The following is a 9423-nucleotide window of genomic DNA, read 5'->3' on the forward strand; positions in this document are numbered from 1 at the left end:
ATGTCCAACACATTTGGTTATGTCTTCTATGAAACCGACACACCTATTAATTTGATACTCTGTTATTCAGAATCTTCTCGAAAACCATTAAAAATCTTCTACTGAATAGATCCTGTGCCTACTACGGAGCCACCCACCATTGGTGGGTAAAACTATATAAAAATTAATTTACTCCATCTCAATTATAATCTATAAAAATTGACTAATATATGGTTACCTAGGTTCATAAACCAGTGCCTCCAGTATCTTCGAACCACACGGAATTCCCCCCTGAACCATCCTTAATAGGGGTATGTTAAAAATTCATAATTAACTCTTTTTGATTATCAATAACATGAGTCATATTAATATTAATTAAGTACACTTATTATTTACAGACTTAAATTTCCTTTTTTATTCGCGGATCTACATTTGTCACCAAGCCTGTGTACTGGCCCAAACCCCATATATGGGTATGTAGTCTGGCCCAAAAACGCCAACCTCTTTTTCTTTTTCTTTTTCTTTTTTCATCCTTTTGCTTGCTCTTCACGTTGTTTTTGTTCTGGATTGTAATTTATGTTATTTTAACGATTTTAGATTTTACTATGTACAAGTACTAAAAGTGGACCAAACCACATACTTGAAAATCTTATTGGTATGTATCTGAAATCAGTAGATGTATTTGCCATTCGGATAAACAAGATGATGTAATTCATAACTGATCAGTACACCCCCCTTTTTTCCTTTCTGTACCACTCTAGCTTTTACCCCTGATGAAGTCGTTCTGACGAAACGCGTTGGGTTTCAATAAAGAACTTTTTTTACCTTGAACAGATTGGCACGTCTCATTCGGGAAAGGGACAAACATCAACTGTCATTACACTAAATTGTACTAATATTGTATGTTGTATTGAAGTAACTAGGTGGTACACCAATCAGCGCACTCCAATAGAACCCCCCCTTTTTCAAAATCTCTTGTCTGACTCCCACTAACAGGGGAGTCCTATTGGAGCAGCAGCAGATTATTGTCAGCGCAAAGCGAGGTCATACAGGGTCCGACCAGGGTTTTTGGTGTAAAAGGGGTATAAATGGGGTATAAAGCAGGGTCGGACCCTGGAAACTCCAGCGTTCAAAGACCAGGGTCTGACCAGGGTTTTTGGTGTAAAAGGGGTATTGAGGGAGCTTTAGACACTATTGGTGGTGTGTATTGGTGTTTTCAGTCCCAACTAGTAGGGGGTTTCCAGAGGGGCGGAGCAAAGCCGGGTCAGTTAAAGTATTATAGATAGACCAAATGTATATAAATAATAATAATAATAATAATAATAATAATAATAATAATAATAATAAAAATATATAGTGGAGTGGGCTTATTATTCATAATTTTCTGGTGGGAGGACAGCTTGTTTGACTGCAGATATCTCCAGTTCCCGAAAATAGATTTATTAGATTTTAATGGATTTAAAAACTAGAGAATCCCACCTACCAAATGGTATTGGGGACTAGGGGATCAGAGTTCAGGAGGCAGAGCAATCTGCCAATGAGTATATACCAGGTGTGTGGAGCTGGAGCAGTAACCAGCTGCTTGAAGGCTGATATATCTGGTTCTGGGAACTGTAGAGACAAGCAACTAGTGTCCATCAAAGGGGGAGAGTCCCAGCTTTTGTAATATACCCTAAGAAAAACTCTACATCAGACAGAACCTGAAATATCTGACTGGGAAAAGCAATTAACAATCTTGGATGGGGACCACTGCTTTGAAGTCAGATGAAGTCAGATATCTCTGGTTCCCAAGGGCCGATTTTTAAAATTCTTGTATCTATGGAAAGAAGGGATCCTCAGCTTTCAGCCTAGCACCCTTAGACTCCTGGGGTGTTTTCTGGGTACTCAGAAACCCCCCCTGTGTGCGCTACTGGACTTGAGGGGCTTATTCTAGTTCACTCTTTCTGACAAAATCCTTCTTAGATGGACAAAACCATGTGCACTGCAGGTGGGGCAGATGTAACATGTGCAGAAAGAATTAGATTTGGGTGGGGTTTTCCTTCAAAGTAAGATGTACATTGCAGTGTAAAAATAAAGCAGCCAGTATTTACCCTGCACAGAAACAAAATAACTCATCCAAATCTAATTCTCTCTGCACATTTTACATCTGCCCCCTGCAGTGCTCATGGTTTTGTCCATCCAAGAAGGATTTTGTCAGAAAGAGTGAACTAGAATAAGGCCCTGAGTGTCAACTGCGGTATTTTAATAGCGCAATTTTAGAGATTTGTGTGTGTGTATATATATATATATACACACACACACACACACACACACACACACACACACACATATATATATATATATATATATATATATATATATATATATTATAATATACAACAAAACACATTTTGTTAGTAAGCTTCAGATAATAAGGAGGAGCAACCTGTTTATACTGATAAGAATGGAGTCCTTTGATTACATTTATCTTTTCAAGTCCTGCAGGACCTCCAAGAATGACTATTTAGAAGAGATAAGCCAGTTCAGGCAAATGCAAGCAACATTATAATTATTGACAAAGCCTTAGCAATCAGTGACTCCTCTGCAGAGATTGCCCAGACAGCAGAGCTGTGATAAATTTCTCTTTACAAAAGACTCCATGTCCCAGTGCACCTGTCTTTATATTAATGATGGATGCATCTCAGCACAGCATTGCTAGCTGCAAACAAACAGTAGACACATCCCTGTTTTTCTCTTTATGAAAATGGGATATTTAGAACTACAGTATGATTTTTCATTTATCAGATTTTAAAATGCAAATGTGTATAACAGTTCTTCAATTTGTAATTTAAGGCTATTTATTCTCATTTGAAACACATATTGATAAACTACTATTGCCTAATTGTTTGGTGACATCATTCATTTAAAAAAAAAAATTCTATTGAACCACAGTTCCAAATCCCATATTTGTCTTCTACCACTGCCAGCTTCTGTACTGGTATTTCAATTAGCATCTAGTCCCATTTTAACCAGCTATTGAGAACCCCTAAAACCATATATTGTTGCTGTATATTGCATACTAGCTGCCATGGTAACTGAAGCATGCCTTTGGACATAGCTTCAAGCGTGTGATAGGAAGCGTGTATCTTCAACAATTACCAGGCTCTTTATGAGAGGTGAAAGTGAAGGCTGTGCATTGTATACAATGTAAATATAAAATTGGCTAAGCTGAAAGGCCGTGGAGAAAAGTAACTGTTCTACAAAAGAAAAAGCCCACATACAAACAAAAATCCTCCAATTTTTCTTATTGTACAGTTCCTGTGCTGCAGCGATCATTTTGCGGTCTATTTCATTTTATTGGACTGAAATTATTGCAGAGGTTTAACATGTTAATAATCAAAACACACATGATAAAAATAATAAAATGCTTATTTTCAGAGGCATAACTAGATATTCATAGGCCCCATAACAAAACTTTGTAAGGGCCCCCTATTTAGCAGATGATAAATGTATGTAAAACATATTACTTATACCCCTTTTCCACTAGCAACCTGGGTCAGACCCGGTAAATTGTACCCGGTTCGAACCCGTTTTGGACATGGGTATGAGACACACAAGACAAGAAAAGACATATTTAGGTAAAATGTTTGCCGTATACCTGAGCCTTTGGCATACATAAAAATGAAAAAAGTGCATGTAAACATGTTAAAAACAAGTGCCCATAAAATTGAAAAAAGTGCAAGGTGTAGGGTTTAACCAAACTGGCGACTGAATGCAATAGATGCATTCAACATTCTTTTTTTTTGTTAGCATTGTATACAGAAAGGTTTTATATTTATTTATACATGAATTTATATCACAAAATATTGTGAAAACTGAAAACAATCTTTTCACTAAGTCAAAATTTTGTATCAACTAAAGTGAAATAAATAGGCAACATATACAGTTGTATGAAAGCGCATATAACCAGCACAAGCATCAAATGACACAAAGACCAATGGGGACGGCAATAAAAACAGGAAAACAAAGAGGCTGAAGGTCGCTGGGTGAGGTACTGAAACAAGTCTTGTTCTCAGCAACTAGTTACTCTGGGTTTAAACTTAGTGATGAAGATCTTTGAGAGACCGCAAGCTCTTGGCACAAGTGCCAATAAGTGCACATAACTGGGAATTATATTCCACAGAACTGTTTTCTTTGAGTTGCTGAGAAGCCCAGGTAATCTTCTCTATAAGAGCAGTCTCGGCAGCAAGGATTGGCTCAGGGACATTAGAGGTGGTACTAACAGGATTCTCAGGGACAGGATCAAAGTTTGTTCTGGGAATTGAGGCAGTCGGGAGATCCCGGACATGGTTGTCTTGCAAAGGAAGCTGATGCTCGCGCACCTGAGACAGAGCAGCTTGAGGGTTGAGGGCTGGGTTATCCTTTTCAGTATCAGAATCAAGATCTTGACAGGAGACGCACAGTAATTTTTTTTGTCGGTCCTGTAATAATATGGTCCCACACATGTCACAGGTGTCTCCCAGCATTCTGTACCCCTTTAACAGGTAATCTCCCATCAATCGGCTAATTTTGTCCTGACGTTCTCGCCTTGCTCTCAGAATTTTCATTTCTGACTCAGACGGAGGAGACCACGTATCATCACCCTGTAAAGCCATGGTATAGGTTACTTCCCCTTCGTCCTAAGGACCTGTATACGTCACTGCCAGGCGCCGGCGGGTTAGGGGGTGGTGCTGGCCTCATGCATTCAACATTCTTATTGCAATAATGCAATAAGAAAGAGGATTCTAAAGAAAAAAAACTGGTATTTCTTATGGAAAATTACGATATACCGTAAATTCAGGGGAGTCTAGGTTTGGCAGCAGTGTAGTAGACGTGTTGTCATGGCTAGTGATGTTTGCCTCACTATACTCTAGGTTTAATGGGGCACTGGTAGAAGTGCTGGAGGCATAGCTAGTGGAAGTGTTGGGGGTGTAGCTAGCACCAGTGGTGGGGTGGTAACTAGTTGCTGTGCTGGGGGCATGGCTACTGGATCCTCTATATTGTAGAGGCTCTTGGTGTGGCTGGTGCTCACACAAAGTGCTAGGGGCCTGTGGAGCATGTGGCGGATACTGTGGATAATGCGGAGGTGGCGTATACTCACGGTTAAGTATCCGTTCCAAGAAGGGCAATTGTCTGTCCTGCATGTCCTTTAATTGATCCAAGAAAGAGTGCTGCATCTGTCTTTCATTTGCTAAAAACTTCTCCATACGAGCATCCTCATTGGCCTGCATGTCGGAGTCCATTTCCCGCAGTTGTTCTATTACTATTGAAGAGAAAGCTCTCGCTGCTTGTTCGGAACGGTTTTGTTTTTTCTTCTTTGGCGGCACGTTGTAAACTGCAAGTGGGACAAACAAAAAAACACTATAAACATAAAATAGCAGAGGTGTTTGCAGACATGTGCTTGCGGCACTATCCCACCTGCACATTTGCGGCACTCTCGTTGATTACTGGGAAAAAAAATTACTTACTATTTGAACGCAGTTTTGGTGTTTGTTGTCAAGTCGGCTGCTCCGTTGTTGACTCGGACCCCTCCTCCAACATGGACTGTGCGGTGTCGGACAAAACAGACCTATAGCGTAGACTGCGCTGTTTATCGCCATCTTCCGAAATCAGGAGCGGAGAAGTTGGGCAGCACGGTGACATTGCCATGGTGGACTTTCAGGTGGCTCCAGGCTACTCTCCATCTGGGATGCAGTCAAAATCCCGACGGTCAAAATCCCGACAGGGTCAAAATCCCGAATGGGTCATAATACCGACAAGGTCAAAATCCCGACATTTAAAATCCCGACAGGGTCAAAAATCCTGAATGGGTCATAATACCGACAAGGACAAAATCCAGACATTTAAAATCCCGACAAGGTCAAAATACCGACATATAGAATGTACAGGTGACACTGTCAACATGACTTTGGGTCGACAGGTCACGAGGTCGACATGGGTTTTTTCACTGTTTTTTGACCCGACATGTGCCAACAGGCAGTATTTCATGCCCTACCATCCACTAGGGCGTGGTGGGAGAATAAAATAGTGTGCTGAGTGCAGCGAGGCATTGTGAGTGAAGCGAGCGATGCGAGGGGCTGCGGTGCACCTCCAACTGTGTCCATGTCGACTGTGTCGACATTCTGGGTAAAAAACAGTGAAAAAACCCATATCGACCTCGCGAGCTGTCGACCCAAAGTCATGTTGACAGTTTCACCTGCACATCCTATATGTCGGTATTTTGACCATGTCGGGATTTCACATGTAGGGATTTTGTCCTTGTCAGTATTTTGACCTTGTCGGGATTTTGTCCTTGTCCGTATTATGACCCACTCGGGATTTTGACCCTGTCGGGATTTCATACCTAATCCTTCCATCTGGCTGGCCAAGGAGTGCCAGAGGATTACTCAGAGCTGTGTTGCCAAATGCCCTGCAGCATAGATCTTATTGGACCCACTCGACACATGGGGCACCGCTTTTTTTTCCCTGTTCTTTTCAGAGACCGTGGTGAACTGCCTCTTCAGTGCTTTCAATTTGTTAAGCACTTGCTGGTGAGAGCGGTGTAACCCCCTAGACTCCAGCATCTGGGCGATATTTCTGTACACAATCGCGTCTTTTACGGTACCAGTCACCTGGCGCTTGATTTCCTCCTCTGCCGTAATGAGCAACAGCTCCTTCACTTCAGCATCAGACCAATTGCTGGCAACCATAATGATGTTGTGCTGCGGGATGAATAGCAGTGTCCGCTGGAGCAGTCTCTGATGCAGCAGGGGAAAGTCAGCAGGACAGACATGCAGCACATGTGCACAAAACGCTGTCCTCCATACTATGTGCGCAGTCTGTGGGGCTCTGAGTGATGACATCACTCACCAGCGCCCCAGCAGCACCAATCAGTGAAGATTTTAACATGGTCAGTCAAATTTCCACTACCCTTGTATACGGGTGCTAACCGGGTGCTACCCTGGTCATTACCTGGGTAGGATTGCCGGGGAATACAAACCGGGTTATTTGACAGGGAGCATTTCCACTTTTCTTCTAGTGGAAAAGGAGTATTACACAGCAAAGATGGGCCCCATAGCAGCTGCACCCCTTGCACCTATGGTAGTTACACCCTTTCTTATTTTGACAATATGAAAAGGTTAGTTGCTTTTCAGTGCAGGGTTGTATTTAGGGTGGCCAAAACCTGGATCAACAGACTCAAAAATTATTGGTATTTCAAACTGCTGCCCGGCAGTTCCCGACCCCGGCATGCAGGTCTACGCAGTGTGATGTGGCCAGAGGTCAGGCAGCACTCCTGCACCCATCCGCACTGCTGCCGCTTGCACCCCTGTACACCGCACTCACCTGCCCTGCTCCCAGCCCACCGCCCGTCTATGTAAGTAAAGGTGCAGGGCAGCCGGTGTGTGTGTGGGGGTGGGGGTGGGGGGTGGTCTGTTTATTAAAAAAAATGCTCTTCGATTGACATCCCTAGTTGTATTATGTTAAATAATTTCCATACAGATAAGCTAACACAAATTTAGAATCACTGAATTCAGCTCCAACATCATAGAAACATAGAAACATAGAATTTGACGGCAGATAAGAACCACTTGGCCCATCTAGTCTGCCCCTTTTTTAAAACATGTTACCTCAAACCATATTTGATCCTTATTTTTTTGTAAGGATATCAATTTGCTTATCCCAAGCATGTTTAAATTGTACTACTGTATTTGCGTCTACCACCTCTGATGGTTTTCTATAATGTTAAATCCTTGTTAATGATTTGTTAGTTGAAATGGTAAAACAATTGTTGCAAACCTCAGCAGTTTATTTAATAATGATATCAGCAATGCTATTGAACCATGACTTGAGTCAGTCTGCCAGGAATATTGTTGTTAGCTTTTATGTATAAAGTGACAAAATATCGATGTAGTTTAGGCAGAATGTATATCTAAATTCAAATCTAGTCATATAACGAGACACAGCTAGAGCAGCACTGCTTACAAGGGAGAGAATCACATATTTCAGTAGAGTGGATTGAAGCTCTTGTCAGCATTCAATATACCAATGTCGGAATCCTGACTGCTGTCAGAAGACCAGCACCGGAACATTTAATGGAATTCTGTTTAATGGGCATTATGGTGTTGGCATTATGTGTAATGGGTAATACAGTGTGTGGCATCAGGTTTATTGAGAATTACTGTGTGTGGCCTTATGTGTAATGGGCATTACAGTGTAAATTTTTGCAGCGTTTTACACTGTCCCCATTTCTGGTGTGTGTGTGTGTGTGGGGGGGGGGATGATTGTTTTATCCTTGCTGCATACTAGAGCGGAGGGGGTGGCGAAATGGCAGTGGTGGTGGCCCACTTGCATGTATTGCTCCTCAGGCTGAAAGTTGCCAGCTTAGGCTCGCTGCCCACCGTCCGCGGGACCCCCCCTCCCGTCCTCCATCGATCTCCTCTTCCCCCAGCAGGTGACACAGCCTGGATGACATCTGGCTGCAGGGGGGAGGAGCAGACCCCGACACACCGCATTACAGGTATCGCGGGGGTCTCCGTCACCGCACCCTGATGCTAGCCGCATATGTTAGTACATATGCAGTAGCATCGCGGTGGCTGGGCGGCGAGGGGCAGCGATGAATATTAATATATCCCGCCCTCTGTCTCTTGTGTAATTATCTAATGATAATTAAAACACAAAAGACAGAGGGCGGGATATATTAATATACATCGCTGCCCCTCGGCGATACCCTGCCCGGCGGATGCCGTTTTACCGCATTTTTCCTTTAGTACATCCCGCCCAGAACCACTGTTCAAGAATTTTTATTGATGATAAGTTGAACTAACCAACACAGCCTTTTAGAATTGTGTTATACATACACATACATGAGCATTTTCATTCTAAAATACATATAAAAAATATGTATTTTAGAATTTTACCTTACCTTAATTGACATACAATAAAATTTTTAGATACTCCATATCTGACTCTGAGATTTGACTAGGGAGCACAACCAACACTTTACTTTTCCATATTGGTTATTCATTTCATATTTGGTTTACATTTATTATATCTGTGTTTCATTCTTTACTCAGGCCACCTTGGGCAGCTCCCTGGGAGGGATCACACAAGTTTAGGCACTTGATCAGCAAACTGAAAACAAATACCTAATATACGCAAATCTGGCCAATAAAGCTGATTCTGATTCTGATGTGCCAAGTTTTGCATGTGATAAAACGCACGCAATTTATTACATGCAACTCCTGGGGAGCTGCAGGCAGAAGGAGCAGGGGGTGGTGCAGTGGCGTAACTAAACATTTAGCTCCCCCCAGCTGAATATTTTGAGCCCCCCCACCACACCACTATGTAACCTCCCAACAATACAGCACTGCATTACATGCCTGCACTAAATCACTTTGTTATATACCCACACTACATCCCAGCAATATACATACCCAACTACCTTAA

The 9423-nt window shown here is 42.2% G+C and overlaps 1 protein-coding gene across 1 annotated transcript; it reads right to left on the reverse strand.

Moving 5' to 3' along the window:
• Positions 1–3770: 3770 nt before the first annotated feature.
• Positions 3771–4686, reverse strand: LOC146079572 (protein ZNRD2-like). Its single transcript, XM_083186294.1, has one exon. It carries the CDS (start codon positions 4611–4613, stop codon positions 4059–4061), a length of 555 nt encoding a protein of 184 aa, XP_083042420.1. The 5' UTR covers positions 4614–4686; the 3' UTR covers positions 3771–4058.
• Between the last annotated feature and the right edge of the window lie 4737 nt (positions 4687–9423).

This window comes from Crinia signifera, chromosome 5 (assembly GCF_055691185.1).
Source record: "Crinia signifera chromosome 5, ASM5569118v1, whole genome shotgun sequence".
Classification (NCBI taxonomy): domain Eukaryota; kingdom Metazoa; phylum Chordata; class Amphibia; order Anura; family Myobatrachidae; genus Crinia; species Crinia signifera.